Genomic DNA, 19,857 nt, shown 5'->3' on the forward strand with positions numbered 1-19,857 from the left:
GGAAGTCCAGCAGGGAAGGGCTGACTGGAGATGAGAGCACAAGGTTTCATGGGGCCTTGGGCCATAGCAAGTGAGGGGTCCCTTCCCCACCCCTTCTGCCTGTGGCCCAACTCCATTCTGCCCATTCCCCTGCGGCTCTGTTCTGTTTCGCCCCGCCCCCCCTCCCCCCACTGCCACCCTACAACTCATTTGCTTCTTTCTGCCCCCACCCACTGCAACCCCAAGTCTGGAGAAGCTGTCTCCCCTCCACCCTGCCGCCAGGACAGGGAGTGAGAGCTCCCTCAGCCCTGAGACCATGGCAGGGAGCTAGAGCTCCTCCAGGCCCAGGGCGGTAGCTGGGGTCCAGGTGCTGGGACTTCCCCCACCACCATGTGCTTCTGCCAGGACTGGGGTTCTTGACTCATACCGCGGTCCGTCTGACCCAGTGCTCCTGCTGGGGGTTGGGGCATAGGAGTGCCCATTTTTCCAGGGCCCCCCAATTGGCCTTGGCCCCTGGGCATGGGCCCCCTCGGCCCACTGGCTGATCGGTCACTGTTGAGGGGAGATATGAAAAGGAGCCTGGGATGGGCAAAAGCTGAGCCCACAGGGAGAGCAGAAGAGCACTTTATTCAGGAGGGAAGACAGGAGCAATACTGCCTCCAAAAGGGGTGGACTTAGGTATAGGACCAAGTCACTGCAGCAGCTTGTTAGGCATTGGTGGCTAGGTGGAGTTGTAGAAGACCAAGGGGAACTTGAGGCAGACCTGCTGCCACACCCCACTGCATCATGAAGGGGCACTTCAGGGCAGTGTATTTTGCTACTCATAGATGTGAATTTGACTTTGTTGGATGAAATTCAGAAACCCATCCCACAATGTTATTTCACAGTCTGGTCTCTGATTCATTTCTGTAATGTTCTGCCCCCATCCCTGTGTGTCATGGGTTTTCACCCCACATGTTCCCAGCAGCAGATGGCTTTTTACATACTTGGCACCAGCTGTGGGGCATTTCCCAGCTAATAATTACTGAGGAATAACTGTCCTTATGGACTAGAGCCAGAGAGGAGGAAGGAATCTGGCTATCCAAACCAGTTCGTTATCCTGAGAGGTGCCCTGTCTGTTGCTCCTATAGCAGCCCTTCAGGAACGGGGGAGGGAGGAAGGATAATGTGGGGAGCCAGAACAGGGAGAATGCAAGACTGATGAGGAGAACTTGGTTGGGCAAAGGGAGGATGAAGTGAGGTCTTGAGGGCTGAACCTTCTGTTAATCCTGCCTTTCCCCTGTTCCCTGGCCTCGGATTCCACTTATCTGCCTCCATACCTCTGACTCTTCAGTCCTCTGAATAGCCTGGCAAGATGGAAGTTTGAAGAGCCAAGAAGGCACACAGGGGGTAGGGGGAGGAGAAAGCATCCCAGGGAATGAAAAACTCCTTCCCTCCTGCATGGGGTATAACTATTCCCAAGAGTCAAAAAACAAGCCAAAATTAAATTCCCAGATGAAAAGCTCTCAAGATAGTTACTGATCTGCACCGTCAGCTGTATGTTAAGAGTTAACTAAACTGCAGGAATGTAGTAATGATTGGGAAAACATGCATTAGCAGCCCAGGAAATGTAGAATTAAAGTAAATGGAAGAGACTCAAACGTTTGAAAGCATGAAAATACCCAATTAAATTAAAACCCAAACAACCTTCCCTCTGCCCCTGTAGTGAGGCTCTGGGGAAAACTGATTTTGTTTTTTCCCCCTCTAAGCAACCATTTAATTTCAGCAGGAAGCAGAGACACTAGAATGTTTTCCATAATGAAGAGTAAACGCCAGCCATTGTACATCCCTGCACTCACTGCAGAAAAAGGATATATTTAACCAGGTGATGGGCCACATTGTGTTCAGCTACTGCGCATTCTGAAAAGGAAGGTGGGGAGAAGACAAAAGGTCTCTTCCCCTCCACACCTGTCCACCCCGGATGCAGCAACCCAGTGCAATCACAAGCCCTGGGCTGCTTGAGCATAAGGATGGCATGAGGCTTGCACCTACTGTGTCACTAGTCTCTCCAGAGGGGGTGGGGAGAGCAGGTCCAGGCCCTGCCTTACTTCCACACCATCCACCAGTCCTAGCCAGGGGCTGGAAATAGAGCATGCTGCATCCTAACACAGGATGGCGTGGTGGCCAAGCTCCCTCCGTATTCAAGAGACATTGTGCCTGCCTGATTCTCCTGGGATGACCCTGGTGCAGGGTAGTGCTTTAAAGGTCCAACTGAGCATTTATCCACCTGCGAATCTCCATTGTATCCTGTTATGAATCCGCATACAATATAAGAATTGCCATGCTTTGTCCTGACTTCACAAATTAATCTTCATGTTGCATCTCACTCCTTAAAAGCTGTTACTTTTATTGATGTCAGTGGTTGAATCTTAAATACAAGAGTTTCCATACACTGAATCAGCTAGGCTTGTGGAGTCAGGAAGAGTGACTATCAAGCACACACTTTCATTCACAGTTGCACACACAAGCCATGTCTGCCTTGCAGTTCGTGATAATATGCACCACACTTTGACAGTGGGTTATGAAACTTCATCATAGGATCTCAAGTAGGCTGGCTTGGAAAGCTTCCTCAGCTTTTCTTGGTTTCGAAATGTACGACCACGTTGTGGGGCGAGACCCAGAGGAGGCAGATGAATCTACACACACAAAAATAAAGCTAAACGTTCTTGTGCAGGCTGATAAACTGAAACCCCACTCAGAGATCAGGAGACATTCTGATAGCGGGACTCTTGCAGTGTTTTCACTCACACTTGGAAACCATTTCCTCCCATGTTGGAGAGAACAGATACCTAACCACCAGGTTATTTACTTATATTTCTATCAGAGCCTATTTCCCAGTTGATTACTATTACATTTAACTTTCAAGCCCTATGTGTTTGTTGTAGGCATAGAGCCTTACCAAATTCATGGTCCATTTTGGTCAATTTCATGATCATAGGATTTTTTTAAAATAATAAATTTCATGATTTCAGCTATTTAAATCTGAAATTTCAGTGTTGTAATTGTAGGGGTCCTGACCCAAAAAGGAGTTGAGGGGGTTGCAAGGTTATTGTAGGGGGGTATGTGGTACTGCTACCCTTCTGCGCTGCTACTGGCAGCTGCGCTGCCTTCAGAGCTGGGCAGCTGGAGAGCGGCAGCTGCTGGCCGGGAGCCCAGCTCTGAAGGCAGAGCCACCGCCAGCAGCAGTGCAGAAGTAAGGATGGCCTGGTATGATATTGCCACCCTTACTTCTGCGTTGCTGCCTGCAGAGTTGGACCCTCAGTCAGTAGCCGCCACTCTCTGGCTGCCCGGCTCTGAAGACAGAGCTGCTGCCAGTAGCAGCGTAGAAGTAAGGATGGGATGGGATGGTATTGCCACCCTTAATTATGCATTGCTGCGGGCAGGGTGCTCAGTGCCCAGCCAACAGCTGCCGTTTGCTGGCTACCCAGCTCTGAAGGCAGCGCAGAAGTAAGGGTGGCAATACCATGACTCCCCAATATAACCTTGTGATCCCCCTGCAACTCCCTTTTGGGTCAGGATCCCCAATTGGAGAAGCACTGGTCTCCCCCATGAAATCTACATAGTATAGGGTAAAAACCCAAACAAGACCAGATTTCACAGGGGGAGACTAGATTTCATGGTCCGTGATGCATTTTTCATGGCTGAGAATTTGGTAGGGCCCTATGTATACAATAGCTAGGTACCCAGTCTAGTCCTTTAAATTATAACCTTTTGTCGCATTGTGTTTTATAGTTTCACATCAAATGATGATACATCATTTGCTGAAATAGTACTGAATAGGATATTCCAGTAAAATGGTTTTATAGGATCCAGATTTACAGTTTTATCAGAAGAGTTGGAACCAAAGTATAGGATCACAAACCAATAGAGAAGGAAGTACGATATATACCATAAATTATAAAGGTGGTTAAGTGGTTGTGTTTTGTTACTAACCACGTAGCAAACAACAAAGCAACCCCAAGCTGTACGTACTCCATCTACTACCTTATTGCTGATTCGGGTTTATAGTGATAATATACACCATATGAAAAGCCCAATTAGTCACTGAGTCTACAAACAGAGAAATGGGTGACAGTCTTTTAGTTTTGAAAGTCTTTGTACCTCAGAGGTAAATATAAAATTGTTAGTGGGAACCATATAGCTAATCCCCTGCCCCCACAATGATTGAAAGAGGTAGGTGTAAATAGCCAAACGTTCCTGTCTGAGGATGAAAGACTTAAAGATAGCTATTAAAATGAAAATATTAGTAAAATCACTTAGTGAAGCAGCAATATTCTTAAAATTTATACACTCTCTAAAGATCCTCTAATCTATATGTATCAGAGCTTTTCTAGGGCTTGATCCTGCAAGGTGTTTGATCCCCTAGAGAATATAAATTTCAAAGCCCTCCCCAGGTTCAGCTAAAAAGGGATATATTAGGGGATTATTAAATTGGATTATGATTTTCTTGAAAGGAAAGAGACCTATGAAGGTGAAATGTAATGAATTGGAATGGAGGGGAAGTCTCTCTGGATGACAAAGGAAAGGATGAAATAAATGAATGATACACAGAAAACACCATTGCACAGTGAAACAAAACACAGGACCCTGCTACAACTCCTTGTTTAAACAAGTCAACAAGCAACCTCAACGTTTAAACAAGTCACTTCCATTAATGTATGATTTCCAGAACAGCAGGAGGAGGGGTGGAAAAGGACCCACAGATACACCAGCCCTGCCTCCCAACAACCAGACTTGATCTAATATAACCAGGATTCAGTGTAGGCTACCAAAAAAAACCCCAAAAACAACCCTATGATATTTACGCATTTGCTCAAAAGTTGACAGGCCAACTATTTCTAATCTTTCATCTGGAAAGATTTTTAACCACTAGATTTGTTAGACAGACAAGATGGGTGAGGTAATATCTTTGACTGGACCAACTTCCGTTGGTGAGAGAGACAAGCTTTGGAACCACACACAGCTCTTCCACTGGTCTGGGAAACAATGAGGGTCACAAGGTGGCACAGATTATTTAGCGCACATTCTAAGGGACCATTCAAGGCAGAATGGCCTGTTAACACCTCTGCATTCATAAGACAAAAGGAAGTTAGTGGGTTACTGATTGTTGTAATAAGCCATAAATGCAGTGTCTCTCTTCAGTCCATGATTTTTAGTGTCTAGCAGAGTTATGAATGTAACCTCCCAGGCTTGTCTTTTCCTTGTATTTAGTGGTGACACTCAAAGTACCTTTCCCAGATATGTAGATGAGCCCTCCATGGTTCCAATAAAAGATATTACCTCACCCACCTTCTCTCTAATGTCCTGGGACCGACATGGCTACAACTACACTGCATACACTAGATTTGTTGTCATTACCAGTTTATGAACACTCATCCAGAAGTCAAAACTGCCTTAACTAAAATATCCACTGCTTGCTGAATAAGGGACTAAATACACACTGTTGTAGACGTTGTCTGGATTCACACTCACAGGTCTTGGGTAGGGAATGTGATAGTGAAGTCCGATTTCTACTCTTGCCTTGCATTCTTCTATACACTGTTTAATCAGCTCTGGATCTGTTAGCTAATCAAACAAATAAATGTAAAAAGGGAAAGTGTAGAAATTAGTACTTGTGAATTAGAATCATGCACATCTACATGATTTACTTTTTTGGTTTGTTTTGTTTTTATTTTTAAAAGTAGGACATTGATTTCCTTGTCCCTAGAAATATAGCTAGAATGATTCTCCAGTTCATTGCCATGTCATACTAGTCCCAGAGATCATGGGACAATCCCAACACTTTGGGAAAGCCTGTGCATGCATTTACTTATCTTTATGTCCAGAGAAGTCATTAAAGGTAAAATTCCCCTCAGATCCATCCAGCAGTTCTTGACTCATATGGCTGACAGCTAGGGGCCTCGAGGAGGAGCAGGATATCAGAGCTTAGATTTACTGTAAGGGTCTGAGGAGATTTTTACTCTAACATGTTAATAAGTATCATCTGTAAAAAGAAGATGCACGTGTACATCAATACACTTATGGAAAGAACACTAGTGGTCAAAAATAAATTGAGCCATTTACATATATCTATATAGGAGCTGGAGAAAAATATAAAACATTTAGGGCCATGGCCTGCCATCATTCCATGCATATAACTCCTTCTGAAGCCAATAAAGGTGTTGTGTAAAAAGTTCAGTGGTAAAATATAGTCCTAAACAAGATCTAGAAAGTGAATGCAAGTGGTATCAATTCCCATATAACAATGGGACTCTAATATGATGAAGGCGAAAAAGCATCAGTTCTAACCATTGAAGTCCACATGTTTGTGCTCTCTGTACAAGGAAGGAGAGGTTTTAAATTCCAAATACTGTATTACTTAAAAACTTTGTGCACACTTTCTATAGAAAAAAAACCTTTTAAAGAAAGTGCCAATAATTACTGTATGATCAGCAAAATCAGCAGGTGAAGGCGCTACGGAATTCTGCCTGCCAGCAGTTCAGAAAGCTAGACAAAAGCATCAGGAAAGATCCAAAGCTGCTTCAGACAACAATTCCACAGGCAGTATACTTGCAGATAACTTTTTTCCTCCTCCTTGGCAATTTCTTGTAAGGTCTCTAGACCTTTCTAACCTCCTAAAGTAACTAATGAAGAAAACTAGAAGGATTCAAGATTTCTTCTTTGGGGAGGTTTGAATTAGATCTTGCATGATGAAATTCAACAAAGACGAGTGCAAAGTACTCCACTTAGGAAGGCAAAATCAAATGCACAGCTACAAAATGGAGAATACTGGCTAAGCAGCAGTACTGCAAAAGAGGATCTGGGGGTTATAGAAGATCACAAATTGTATATAAGCCAACAGTGCAAAAAAGGCTAATATCATTCTGGTTGTATTAACTGGAGTGCCATATGTAAGACATAGGAGGTAATTGTTCTGCTTGGCACTCGTGTGGCCTCCGATGGAGAACTGTGTTGAGTTTAGGGTACCACAGTTTAGGAAAGATGTGGACAAACTGGAGAGTGCAGAGGAGAGCTACAAAAAAGTTAAAAGGTTTAGAAAAACCTCATCTACAAGGAAAGGTTTAAAAAAAACCTGGGTATGTTTCGTCTTGATAGAAGAACAGGTTAGACAAACACCTGACAGGGATGGTCTAGGTGTGCATCAACTCCTGCTGGGGGCTCGACTCGATGACCTCTCAAGGCCCTTGTGATGGATATTGCCACTGCATGCAATATCGAAGGGAACATATTGTATTAAGTTGTTGGGGGGAAGGTCACCACACCTCCTCCAAGAAATAAAAATGGGGGTGGGGGGATTAAGGTGCATCACTCAGGCTGTAAATATCTCCAGAGGTACCACCCTTGGGGAGGCTTGCACTTACTGGTTCAGACGGGGTTTTCAGAGACCAGCAGACAAAGGCCTTTTTGTATAAAAAGCCTGAGTATAAACGGACACTGGACCTTTTGATTCAGTAAGTGGACAGGACCCTGTGTCAAGGGGGGTTCCCAGCCCTTACAGAAGGGTTGGAAGGATTGACTGACTTACCAGGACCCCATAAGACTGATGGCTGAGCTCTGGTAAGCTTTTAGCATGTGTATAGGAACTAGGTTTTTATATGTTCTCTTTGCCTGACAGGTGACTGCTGGGAGCTTAGGTGGGTGTCCTTAAGGAGGACCAGGTCAGGGGTCAAAAGGTGCAGTTAACCCTGAATCTGCAACAGTCCTTCCAGCCCTACATTTCTATAAATTTCCAAACTGGAGACCATTTTGGGAACTCAACTCTCTTGTAAACGTTTTTCCAACCATTGAAACAAAACAGGGTGCAAAGAATGAATCACAGACTAACTCTGAAAGCCAGACAGAGATGCACTTACATCTTTGTTTTTTTGGAATAAGGTTTTGGCTTCATTTATAATGTACTGTTTCTCTTTAATAGTGTCTTCCATCTGTCCTGATGCAGACTGCCATTTTTTGGCTATTCTGAATATCCTGCGGTAAAGGCCAAGAACTTCTTGTCGTGCAACTGATGTCATCTTAAGAAAAAAACAGAAAAGAAACATATGCATAAACATTTGGGTTTATAAAAGGCCACCAAACATATGTATATCTTTCACACAATCTTTAATTAGTTTTACAAATATTTCCTCTCTCTGAGATCTGCTGAGTAATGTGAAAGGAAGTGGAATAGCTGTAAACAATGGTTACCTGCCAACCCTTGGGAACATTCACACTCTATATAAGAAAGGAAAAATGCCTACTCTCTAATGTCCCAATCCAGCAGAGCATTGAAACGTACTTAAGCCTGTCCCTATTCAGCAAAGAGCTTAAGCACATGCTTAACTCCCACTGACATCAACAGGATTTATACATGTGCTTAAAGTTAAGCACTTGCCTATGTGCTTTGCTAAATCAGGGTCTTGGATCCAGGACACCTGGGTTCTATTCTTGGGTCTTACTTTGGACAAGTCACTTAAACAAGTCTCATCTAAGTCCTCTCTGTAAAATGGGTATAATAATGCTTACCCACCTTTGCAAAGCATTTTGAGACTACAAATGAAAAAGCACTGATGTTGTGGAAGGCAAGATGTTTCTCACGTGTTCATAACACCATTTCTGATGATGTATTCCAATGTGGCAATAATTAGATTAAAGATAACAGAGGTAGCATGGCGTGAGCACTGGACTAGAAGCTAGAAATTTCTGAGTTCTAATCCTGGCTCTGCCACGTCTGCCTCTGTGGACTCTGACAAGTCAATTATGACCTGATTGTCAAATGGCTAAGCAGCCATGCTGCCCATTGAACTGAACAGAATATGCAGCTACTCAGGACTTTTAGAAATCAGGGCTGAATTCCTAGCCCCGCTGAGGTCAATGGGAGTTTTGCCACTGACTTGAACAGAGCCAACATTTCACCCACGCCAATAACCTCCAAATCCACTGCTGATCAGATCTTCAGGAATAAGACTTCAGCTTCAGGAATTCCAAAACTCTGAGTTGCAAAACTGTCAAAGATACTTTAGTGTCCAAAAATGTAAAATGCTGCAACATGATGAAATGAGTATGTGAAAGCAAAGGCTTATGATGAATACATGGAAAAACCACTATCAGTGGGGAGACATTAACTGTCAGCATCTCGGGATACATTTGATGACCAGGTAGCTCTGTGACTGACTCTACCCTGAAGTCAGAGACCTACACTCTGGTGAGTATGTTCCCACCATGTGTGACAATGACTGGTATTTTGGAGAGCAGGAGGATATTCTGAATTACTTTAACTTGCCCATGAGATCTGAAGTGGTTGAGCTCTCCACATGAATATTAGCTACACTGTCAACTAGCTTTTATCAACAATTTTCCAGTGCAACCAAACTGTGCCCTCAAACATGCACTTACTGAGCTCTCTCTCACTGAAATCAATGGGTGCTACACACATTAATCTGAAAGCAGAATTTCACCCTCGGATACTGTTGCCCATGCTTTGTCTTTTTATGCTAACAATTTCTGTGAACTAAAGACTAACTTTTTTGTTTCATGACTTGTCAGGGATTCTCAGGAATACAGACATAATGGTGTCTTTCTAATGTTCCTCCTCTTACTAGAGACTATTTTTTTTTTGAAGGAATGGATGTAAAATGTTTAACTAGTCATTTTCTCTTTGATTAGAGAGAAAAATGATTCTTTTTGCACAACTAAAAGTTTTTCATAGAACGTCTCGCTAAATATGTGTTTATGCTAATGCTAGAAAACAAGAACACAGATAATATAGGCCTCAGTTCTGCAAACACTTGCATACATGCTTAGCTTTATGCACATAAATAGTTCCCATTCAGTTAATGGAAGCACTGATGGTGTCCCTAGCCTCCGTTTGCCAGAAACTGGGAATGGGCAACAGGGAATGGAGCTCTGGATGATTACCTGTTCTGTTTGTTCCCTCTGGGGCACCTGGCATTGGCCACTGTTGGAAGACTGGACACTGGGGTAGATGGACCTTTGGGTCTGACCCAGTATGGCCATTCTTATACTGTAGTTTGTATTAGTTTACATAGGACATGAAAAGACTAGTTACCGTAGTGCATTAAGGCAACGCAGAGCCATAGGCTTATCCCAGCTGGGAGCCCCTCTGCTGTGGCCCCATGGCCTCATCTCTGCTTGTAGGTAGCTGAAGGGTCACCCATGCAAGAGCTATTGGCAGGCTGTGGAGGCCTATCATTGTATTGGATACACTCTGATCAGCTTGTCAGAGGTTATCTTTGTTAGCATGAGGGCTAGAAACATACTTGGGGGCAAAGGGAGGGCAGGAAGGAGGGAGAAGTTGTCTAATTTCATCATGTGACTCCAGAAGCTGGGACCCTAGGCATATACCTTTAATACATATGCTATAAGCTGGCCCTACCAGCTATTATTTTGCACACTGTAGTTTTGGTTTTAGTGTACTCCCAAGTTTGGAAATCTCTTAGCTGTTTACAAACTAATTTCTCTTTCCACTGATTCTAACTTTTTTCATTTAACAAACAATGAATTTTTTCTCTTTTCTGTTTCACATGGAGTTGGAGTTAACACTGTTCTACTTATTTCCTTGTTTATGCATTGTCGGAGTAGAAGTAGGCTGTCGTGTTAACATATGCAATGAAGAAGGCAGAGGAAGGTAGTAATATAAAAGTGTCCTGTAAAAGTCACTGGCCAGATTTGCAAAAATGGTCATTAACCAGCAGCTCCCACTGTTAATCTTAAGCAACAGTTTCTAACAGTTAACAGCCAGATTGTACCCAGCTCCCTGCAGAGATATACAAAATAGGAAGTTGATACTGTACAAGGAAGCCCCTCCCACTTCCCAGAGCAGTTATAAGAACAAATACACCAAAATCCAAACTATGGCTGGATTCTGATTTGAGTAACACCAGTGTAAATCTGAAGTAACTCAATGATGGCAAGGGTTAATCTGAATGTACACCACTGTAAATCATCCCAGAATCTAGCCTCAGGTGTAAGAGGGTCCAACCCTTATGAAAGTCTCATAATGATGGGTGTAATTTGGTCAAAAACTAAGACCGAGTGGTCAAGTAATGTAACTTGCACTGATCTAGGATTCAGTGGATGTGCAAAGTGCATTTGTTATACACTGAGTGGATAGAGAGAAACAGCAGGAAAACCACTAACAGGAGAGTGTAAGATAATTGTTTGTAGTGTTATAACCATGTTGGTCCCAGGATATTAGAGAGGCAAGGGGGGTGAGGTAATATCTTTTATTGGACCAACTTCTATTGGTAAAAGAGACAAGCTTTCCAGCTACACATAGCTGAGGATAAGCCTGTCTCTTTTACCAACAGAAGTTGGTCCAATAAAAGGTCATGTAACCTCTTACTCTGACTAGGTGGGTGCAGTAAGGGGACCCTACCTTATTTTACACTTCCTGTTAGTTGCTACTTAACTTCTACTTGTCTCCTTGGTGTGTAAGTCAGAAGTGTTTTGCACACCCACTGTATGCCAAGTGGGAGGAGGTAACACCACTGTACCACTAACACACCTTTTGTGATAGTTACAACCACTTTTTAACTTACACACCATTTACTTCTTTGCAGAATGTGGCCCATAAAGGATAACTACAGGCATGTGTTTTCAAAGTTTATGGCCCCTTGTTGTTTTGGCTGAACTTTATAATAGCAATACAAATCTCAGGTGATGTTCACAAAAAAAAACCAGGAAAAGTGAGTGTGTGTGTGTAAAAAGCACTAATAAAATGTTGAGTTGCAGGCCAGACCTGATCTGATTCTGTGTCTTTGGAGATGCACCAAATATGTCAGCATGCAGTTTCAAGAAAGAGTTTGTTGGGTGCTGTGACTAGCAGTTTTGAAAACAACCTTGTAAGACAGAGATATTGGGCCATATCATGCCTGTGATCAGTATGCAAACTCCCATTGTTATCAGCGGGCAGATCAGGCACATGAGATGGTCCATTGTATCCAAAACTGCAAAGAAACCTTGAGTAGTTAATGAATTACTGCATGCTGAAAATGTAAACTTTTTTGTTGGCAATTAAAACAAAGAATCTTGTAGATCTTAAAACCTAAGAATACATCTTTCAAAAACAAATACAGATTCCTTTGAGGGTTTAGTACAGTTGACCCTAAGTTCCAAAATTAAATAATACAGTGAAATCTTCAAAGTTTTGCCATGAGTAGAATGCCATGGAATTTAGATGAAGTATTGTATATAAATACATGTAAAAACCCTGTCCTTGAATTGCCCCTATTGCATAGAGCCTGAGCCACACTAGGGGCTAGGGAAGAGGTGCAGGGATGACTGAGGCCTCTCAAATGCAAGCAGCCAAATTACAACTACCTCCTGGGTAACATGCTTGGAGGGAGAAGATACTCTGCATCTTCCTACTCCCCACAATGCACCTGTGTTAAGACAGCCATAATTTAGCTGTACATCTGTTTACTTCTGTCCATCCTTATTAAGTCAAAGATCATCTACTGACTTTAAGTATCAAATCTGTATCAAATCCAGCATGTACCTAGGATTTTAAGAAAGGAAGGGTGTTAAGTAGTATTTTAATAAGAGGAAATAGAAACTTTAACAATGGATCTCTTCTTCTACATCCTTTTTAACCTGGATGCTCATTAATATTGCACAAACGCTTGATTTGGTGCTGACACTATATTTGTTTGGGGAAAAAGTATAACTCTATAGGGAACAGTTTAAAACAGCAGCTTTGATATTGTCAAATATAATGTTTACATTGAAGAGCAGCATAGCTTCTCTTTCACATCATCAGCTATTTGACTGTTTGCTACTGGCAAGGAGTTCTGAAATTATTTAAATAAATTATTCAAGTCAAATAAATTATTTGACAGTCTATTGGATCAAAACTGATCAGATGTCTATAATGGAAATAAATCATTTATTTCAACATCCTATACAACATTGTTTCTATCCAGGTTGAATGTGATGGCTTCTTGTACCACTGTATTTTTAATACCACTCTTGGGCTACTGTTCATTTAAAAAATGCAAGAACTGTGTATCAAGCTTTTTATTTTAGAGCTCAGTGATAACACTTAGCTAAGTGGTAACCCACAATTTCTCTCCAGCTGGTAGATGTGACATGCAATCATTCACTCCATTTCACAGCTATCCATGGTAACAAAGTCACTAAAACAAATTCATCCCTGGTCTAAGTGTATTGAAGTAAAGCCCCTGGATTTACAAAAGTGTTGAATTGGCTCATAATTTCCATAAGGGACAACAGCTGTAACAGTTAGCTCCTGTAAGTCTGTGAGAAGAGGAGAAATCAAGGATTCTTGGGATGACTGAGAAGATGGCATTCCCCAATAATGTTAATCTCAGAATCCAGCATTCACGTCCTATCTTTCTTCTCCAAAAAAATCAAACTGATTTAAGATTCTCCCATCTAATCTTTTGCATTACAAACATTGTAGGATAGCCACACTGTAAGTGGCTGCATCAGCTGGGTAAAAACAATGCATTCAGCTGGCAACTCAGATGGGTTTTCACTTTTGAAATGTCTCACTCCTTCAATTTTTTTTATTTTCATCCAATCTCCAAATTTACAGCAAAATTCAAAGCCACCAAGTTCTGCCTAGTGCTGGGTGAAAGCCAAACAAAACCAGAGGCCTAAATCCACCCCTATTGTAACCCCATTTACTTTATCAATGGTATAACCCTGTTGACTTCAGTGGGGTTACTCTTGAATTTGACCCAAAAGTTTGTCATGGTTTCCATCTACAATAATACATTTGTGTATTTTTTTGGTGTGAAAATAGCTTAAGTAACCAGTTTGTAATGAAAACTGGAACATGGGCAGTTTTGCCTGGTTTTGAATTCTGTTATAGAAGTTTCAGCTTTAAAACAGATGTGACCCAAGTATTACTCAACACTTCTGAGTCAGTCAGACTCTCTGCACTTGGAACTCCCATTGACTTTAGTGGTAATTCTAAAGGAGGAAGTGAAGGGGGCGGGGGCCACATGTACTATTGAGCCCTTCAAGATCAAACTCTGGTTGCTTTAAACTTTCACTAAGTATTGAATAATCCCTTGACCAGAAAGCATAAGGAACACGGAAAGCAAGAAGAATGCAACTCAAATAGTAAATCAATGGCCTAGATTTTATCACTGGCTTTCTACATAAATTCATCCAAATGGAAAGAACCAAGAATTGATTCTCCAAAACATGTAGCAGTAGCCACACTACAATAGAGCACTGATGTCTTCCTAGGAATTATGACGTGATTGGAATAACAGAGACTTGGTGGGATAACTCACATGACTGGAGTACTGTCATGGATGGATACAAACTGTTCAGGAAGGAGAGGCAGGGCAGAAAAGGTGGGGGAGTTGCACTGTATGTAAGGGAGCAGTATGACTGCTCAGAGCTCCGGTATGAAACTGCAGAAAAACCTGAGAGTCTCTGGATTAAGATTAGAAGCGTGAGCAACAAGGGTGATGTCATGGTGGGAGTCTACTATAGACCACCGACCCAGGGGGATGAGGTGGACGAGGCTTTCTTCCTGCAACTCACGGAAGTTACTAGATCGCAGGCCCTGGTTCTCATGGGAGACTTCAATCACCCTGATATCTGCTGGGAGAGCAATAGAGCAGTGCACAGACAATCCAGGAAGTTTTTGGAAAGTGTAGGGGACAATTTCCTGGTGCAAGTAGTGGAGAAACCAAAAAGGGGCAGAGCTCTTCTTGACCTGCTGCTCACAAACCGTGAAGAATTAGTGGGGGAAGCAAATGTGGATGGGAACCTGGGAGGCAGTGACCATGAGATGGTCGAGTTCAGGATCCTGACACAGGGAAGAAAGGAGACCAGCAGAATACAGACCCTGGACTTCAGAAAAGCAGACTTTGACTCCCTCAGGGAACTGATGGGCAGGATCCCCTGGGAGAATAACATGAGGGGGAAAGGAGTCCAGGAGAGCTGGATGTATTTTAAAGAATCCTTATTGAGGTTACAGGGACAAACCATCCTAATGTGTAGAAAGAATAGTAAATATGGCAAGCAACCAGCTTGGCTTAACAGTGAAATCCTTGCTGATCTTAAACACAAAAAAGAAGCTTTCAAGAAGTGGAATACTGGACAAATAACCAGGGAAAAGTATGAAAATATTGCTCGGGCATGCAGGAGTGAAATCAGGAAGGCCAAATCACACCTGGAGTTGCAGCTAGCAAGAGATATTAAGAGTAACAAGAAGGGTTTCTTCAGGTATGTCAGCAACAAGAAGAAAGTCAAGGAAAGTGTGGGCCCCTTACTGAATGAGGGAGGCAACCTAGTGACAGAAGATGTGGAAAAAGCTAACGTACTCAATGCTTTTTTTGCCTCTGTCTTCACAAACAAGGTCAGCTCCCAGACTGCTGTGCTGGGCAGCACAGCATGGGGAAGAGGTGACCAGCCCTCTGTGGAGAAAGAAGTGGTTCAGGACTATTTAGAAAAGCTGGACGAGCACAAGTCCATGGGGCCGGATGCGCTGCATCCGAGAGAGCTAAAGGAGTTGGCGGATGTGATTGCAGAGCCATTGGCCGTTATCTTTGAAAACTCATGGCGATCGGGGGAAGTCCCAGATGACTGGAAAAGGCTAATGTAGTGCCCATCTTTAAAAAGGGAAGAAGGAGGATCCAGGGAACTACAGACCAGTCAGCCTCACCTCAGTCCCTGGAAAAATCATGGAGCAAGTCCTCAAGGAATCAATCCTGAAGCACTGAGAGGAGAGGAAAGTGATCAGGAACAGTAAACAAGGATTCACCAAGGGCAAGTCATGCCTGACTAATCTAATTGCCTTCTATGACGAGATAACTGGCTCTGTGGATGAGGGGAAAGCAGTGGACGTGTTGTTCCTTGACTTTAGCAAAGCTTTTGACACTGTCTCCCACAGTATTCTTGCCAGTAAGTTAAAGAAGTATGGGCTGGATGAACGGACTATAAGGTGGCTAGAAAGTTGGCTAGATTGTCGGGCTCAACGGGTAGTGATCAATGGCTCCATGTCTAGTTGGCAGCTGGTATCAAGTGGAGTGCCCCAAGGGTCAGTTCTCAGGCTGGTTTTGTTCAATATCTTCATAAATGATCTGGAGGATGGTGTGGATTGCACCCTCAGCAAGCTTGCAGATGACACTAAACTGGGAGGAGAAGTAGATACACTGGAGGGCAGGGATAGGATACAGAGGGCCCTAGACAAATTAGAGGATTGGGCCAAAAGAAATCTGATGAGGTTCAACAAGGACAAGTGCAGAGTCCTGCACTTAGGACAGAAGAATCCCATGCACCAGTACAGCCTAGGGACCGAATGGCGCGGCAGCAGTTCTGCAGAAAAGGACCTAGGGGTGACAGTGGACAAAAAGCTGGATATGAGTCAACAGTGTGCCCTTGTTGCCAAGAAGGCCAATGGCATTTTGGGATGCATAAGTAGGGGCATTGCCAGCAGATTGAGGGACGTGATCATTCCCCTCTATTCGACATTGGTGAGGCCTCATCTGGAGTACTGTGTCCAGTTTTGGGCCCCACACTATAAGAAAGGATGTGGAAAAATTGGAAAACGTCCAGCGGAGGGCAACAAAAATGATTAGGGGTCTGGAACACATGCCTTATGAGGAGAGGCTGAGGGAACTGGGATTGTTTAGTCTGTGGAAGAGAAGAATGAGGGGGGGATTTGATAGCTGCTTTCAACTACCTGAAAGGGGGTTCCAAAGAGGATGGCTCTAGACTGTTCTCAGTGGTAGCAGAGGACAGAACGAGGAGTAATGGTCTCAAGTTGCAGTGGGGGAGGTTTAGATTGGATATTAGGAAAAACTTTTTCACTAGGAGGGTGGTGAAACACTGGAATGTGTTACGTAGGGAGGTGGTGGAATCTCCTTCCTTAGAAGTTTTTAAGGTCAGGCTTGACAAAGCTCTGGCTGGGATGATTTAGTTGGGGATTGGTCCTGCTTTGAGCAGGGGGTTGGACTAGATGACCTCCTGAGGTCCCTTCCAACCCTGATATTCTATGATTCTATGCAGCACTACATGTGACTAAATGGAAAAGATCTAGTCCAGGACTAATCCTATAAAGTCAAATAGTTTTGAGTTTGCCAGTTCAGGATTGTTAATGGTTTGTCCAGTCTAACTAGCATATGTGGATCTTGCGTCCTACCTACCCTGTATTTTCTAATAAAAGTGAAACACTGAAGAGAGAAATCATTCAGGTTATTATAGGGGAAGGAATTTTATTGCTTCAAATATTTTTAAACCTCTCCTGACACTGAAAACATACAGTGGTCATAAGCAGTCAAGGGCAATACTGATTTTAACTTTGCTACCAATTCAAAAATGGCATGGGCTTGTTTTCCTGGCTTTTAATGTCTTTTTCCCCCCTCCTACCTTGTTTGGTTCTTAATCGTTATCACAATCCGAGAAGAGAGTTTTAATGCTGTGTGGCAAATTTAGCCCATGGAATAAAATCTCAGGTATCCTTGTACGACCTTACTTCTATAATAGAGGCATATAAGACTGTGAACATGAAGTAAAGTATAGATTTATGCACCTTATTTGCTTCTTGGCTCTAAGCTGAAGGCAACTGAATGCATGAAGAGAAATAAGTAGATTTCCTAAAACTGGAACAGTTCCCAAACACAAGAATAGGTATAAATAATAATGCCATAATGATTCTGACTTTTTTTTTTAATTCTGTGGCTCCTTTACAAGTGAGCTTCTTACATGCACTACCATCCCTTCCATCCTCCACTGCTTGGTTCTCAAAATGTTTCCAAGATGTGCTCTGCAGACTACTGTTGGCTCCTGGGCCACGATAAGAGAACCACAGCACTAGAGAATGTTTTAAAAGCTTAAATATATGCATTTAGTTTTAATGTTTAAAAAAAAAATGTCCTCACTTTCATTTATACTGAACTCATCAGAGCTGGCCCAATAACTAGTTCTTGGGACCCTCAGTGGAAGTAGGACTTCAAGTGGGTGTAGTTTTATCCACACGTGGAGGCTGCAAGAACCTTTGTTTGCAGGGAATCTGCTAGCCTTATGGGCCCCAACCTGGAGAAAACAGGAAAAGGAGGCCCTGCACAGGGACGCTCCACTGGTGCAAGCAGTGAGGTCCAAAGTGCAGAACCATGAGTCCTTGGGCTGGGGATGAGATGAGGAATCCCCATTGTGATGTTTGCAGGAAGCCGGCTCTTGGATGCAAGAGCCCCTGCTTCTCTATGATTGGAGTCTCTGTAGGCACCAGGGGTACCCATTACCCTGGCTGCACAGAGACCAGTAGGCAGGTGAAGGCCTACTTTGCTATGACAGGAGGTAATCTGAGTAGGGTTGCCAACTTTGGTTGGACAAATTCCTGGAGATTTCATCACATGACATAATCTTTCATTTAAAATTAATGTTTAATTCCTGGAGCCTCCCGGACAATCCTGGGGGGTTGGCAACCCTACATTTGAGTGAGTGGCATTGGACCTGGTGCACCTGGGCACAGCAGTGCTCAGAGCTGGCCTGGCTCCAGTTCTGCCAGGACTGAGGGGCAGTCGGGCCAAAGTGGCTGCCCTGGGCAGCTGCCCAGCTTGCCTGGAGCTAGAGAGGCCCCTGGGTGCAGGAGAGCAGGGGCGCCTTTACACCAGGGGTTCTCAACCTTTTTGTTTCTGAGTCCCACTCACCCCCAACATGCTATAAAAACTCCATGGCCCAGCTGTGCCCCAACAACTGGTTTTCTGCATTAGGGGGTAGCGAGCAGGGCAGCTGCCTGGGGCCCCAGACCCAGGCTTTACCTTCAGCCCCGGAGGGAGGGCTCAGGGACCCGGGCTTCAGCTTTCTGCCCTGAGCCCCAGCGCCGCGAACACAGGCCCTGCTTGGCGGCCCCTCGGGGGGGCCCGGAGCCCTGGCTGAGACCCGCGGGGCCTTGCTGTGATACTAGCAGAGGCAGCGCCCCCAGCCCCCTTCTCCTGCTCTGGGCCAGTCCGCAGGGAGCCGTCCCAGGGGCCCCCTCAGCGCCCCCAGGCGGAGAGGACAGCACCCTACGCGTTACTCTCCCGGGCGCCTTCAAGGCTGGACTGTACCAATGTAACAGGCTGGGGGGAGGAGAGTTGGCAACACCAGTCCACAGAATACCAGTTTAGGCCTTCTCTTCATCTCCGCATCGATCTCTTTCCCCTCCAACTTCCCTTCATTCTTTATCTTCAGGACTAAGCACCCTCTCGCCCTCCTCCACACAATTCCCCCCTTCCTCACGCAGTGGTTCACTCCAGCCTAGAATCCCCACTCACCACGGCCGGGGTGGGGTAGGTTTCTTGCCCTCTCTTTCCCTCACTGTACGTGCAGCGTCGGGACGCTCTGCTGCGTGCTGCCGCCACACGCAACCAGCTGACGCTTCACCCCCGGAAGTGATGCAGGGGCGGGAGGGGGTCGAAGCCGAGTCTGGCTGGGAGCTGCCGAGGGTGAGTGAATTGGACCCTATCTCTTCCCGTCCGTCTTAGGGAGGCTTTGCCTGTGCTGGGCTGTGGGGGCCGGGAGGGGTAGGTGGGCTGTATGGGGTCGGGGGAAGGAGATAATAGGGCTGGAAGGAAGTATCATCCCCTGGAATCATCCTTAAGTGCCCCAGCGCAGGAACTAGGCTCTCCAGCCCCCTGCGTGTGGGAGGGTCTTTGCCCATTGCCCTGCTCCCCAACGGGGGGAGGCTGTGCGGTCTCTCCCCCCCACCCCCCGAGTGGGAGAGCGGGGGGAAGTTGTGGGATCTCTGTTCCTCTTACAGGGTTGTGTGTGTGGGGGGGTGTATCCGCAACTCTTAACGATGGACCGCGGGGGGGTTGTGTACATCCCTTTGCCATCTGCATGGGGGCGGTTTCTAGGGTCGAGTATCCTAAAGCTC

At 44.5% G+C, this 19,857-nt stretch overlaps 2 protein-coding genes across 9 annotated transcripts in view; one reads left to right on the plus strand and one right to left on the minus strand.

Moving 5' to 3' along the window:
* Positions 1 to 2,347: 2,347 nt before the first annotated feature.
* On the minus strand, positions 2,348 to 19,351 carry LYRM1 (LYR motif containing 1). Of its 7 annotated transcripts, none has more exons than XM_073362243.2 (4): positions 19,256 to 19,351; positions 7,871 to 8,029; positions 5,459 to 5,582; positions 2,348 to 2,653 (listed from the first exon to the last, which is right to left on the minus strand). In XM_073362243.2, exons 2-4 carry the CDS (start codon positions 8,027 to 8,029, stop codon positions 2,550 to 2,552), a joined length of 387 nt encoding a protein of 128 aa, XP_073218344.2. In that variant the 5' UTR covers positions 19,256 to 19,351; the 3' UTR covers positions 2,348 to 2,549. The 7 variants fall into 7 exon arrangements, with proteins under 7 accessions (XP_073218344.2, XP_078710695.1, XP_078710696.1 ...); XM_078854569.1 differs by lacking the exon at positions 19,256 to 19,351 and adding an exon at positions 19,101 to 19,189; XM_078854570.1 differs by lacking the exon at positions 19,256 to 19,351 and adding an exon at positions 19,101 to 19,186 and having other exon boundaries at positions 5,490 to 5,582.
* DCUN1D3 (defective in cullin neddylation 1 domain containing 3) overlaps positions 19,309 to 19,857 on the plus strand; it is a 32,799-nt gene continuing 32,250 nt past the window's right edge. For both annotated transcript variants that reach the window (XM_073362237.2, XM_073362236.2), the window contains exon 1: positions 19,309 to 19,426. The gene's annotated coding sequence lies outside the window, so the exon portion shown is untranslated. The remainder of the gene's footprint in view (positions 19,427 to 19,857) is intronic.

Source organism: Lepidochelys kempii, chromosome 10 (genome assembly GCF_965140285.1).
Source record: "Lepidochelys kempii isolate rLepKem1 chromosome 10, rLepKem1.hap1, whole genome shotgun sequence".
Classification (NCBI taxonomy): domain Eukaryota; kingdom Metazoa; phylum Chordata; order Testudines; family Cheloniidae; genus Lepidochelys; species Lepidochelys kempii.